The following is a 641-nucleotide window of genomic DNA, read 5'->3' as shown; positions in this document are numbered from 1 at the left end:
AGTTGAGGACAACCTTCACACACCAGCTCAACGCCAAGCAGCTGCTCGTCTTGCACTACGAAAACAGTTGGAGAAAACACTTTTGAGGGTAATATTTCTCATGCAAATAGATAACACATATTTTGCATATATATTTATATTCATTAACTTTATAAAGGTTCCTCAAAAAGTTCCTGTAGCCTGTGTGATTTTTTAAGTGTATCTTAATTTGTACTTGTACTTTAGCCAAATATATTCGAGTAAAGCAGGTACCATATTTCACCCTATCTTTAAAAGCAGTCACTCTTGTGTCTTACATATTTATAGAAGCATCAGATATTTGGCACTGCTGTTGGGGATATAGATTCGTTTTAAAACACCGTGAATAATACAGTCTTTGAATAGTATGCATTTCCACTGAGGTTGCTACCCATTGCATATAGTTTTTTATATGTTCAAACAAGGTAGCATTTGGAGTTTGGGGAATCAGACATGTTGTTTGCTATTGTGGTGCTTTTGAAAATTGATATAATGGAAATAGCCTTGTAAATATAGTCCCCATTAGCATAATTAACATATGATTAACATATACAATTATTAAGGCCCAGGACTTACAGCCTAAAATCAGAGACTTCACATAGGATTTTTTTTTTTTTTTCCTT

General features: G+C 33.7%; 1 protein-coding gene across 1 annotated transcript in view; it reads left to right on the top strand.

The window, feature by feature from the left end:
• The window catches only part of LOC119590653 (inner centromere protein A-like), a gene marked incomplete in the record, with an annotated part of 50,715 nt that overhangs the window by 43,795 nt on the left and 6,279 nt on the right, over positions 1–641 (top strand). The window contains 1 exon segment of the mRNA XM_037939328.1: positions 1–88. Coding sequence (XP_037795256.1) covers positions 1–88 — 88 coding nt within the window.

Source organism: Penaeus monodon, chromosome 27, assembly GCF_015228065.2.
Source record: "Penaeus monodon isolate SGIC_2016 chromosome 27, NSTDA_Pmon_1, whole genome shotgun sequence".
Taxonomy (NCBI): Eukaryota; Metazoa; Arthropoda; class Malacostraca; order Decapoda; family Penaeidae; genus Penaeus; species Penaeus monodon.
This window is presented reverse-complemented; position numbering and strand designations above follow the sequence as displayed.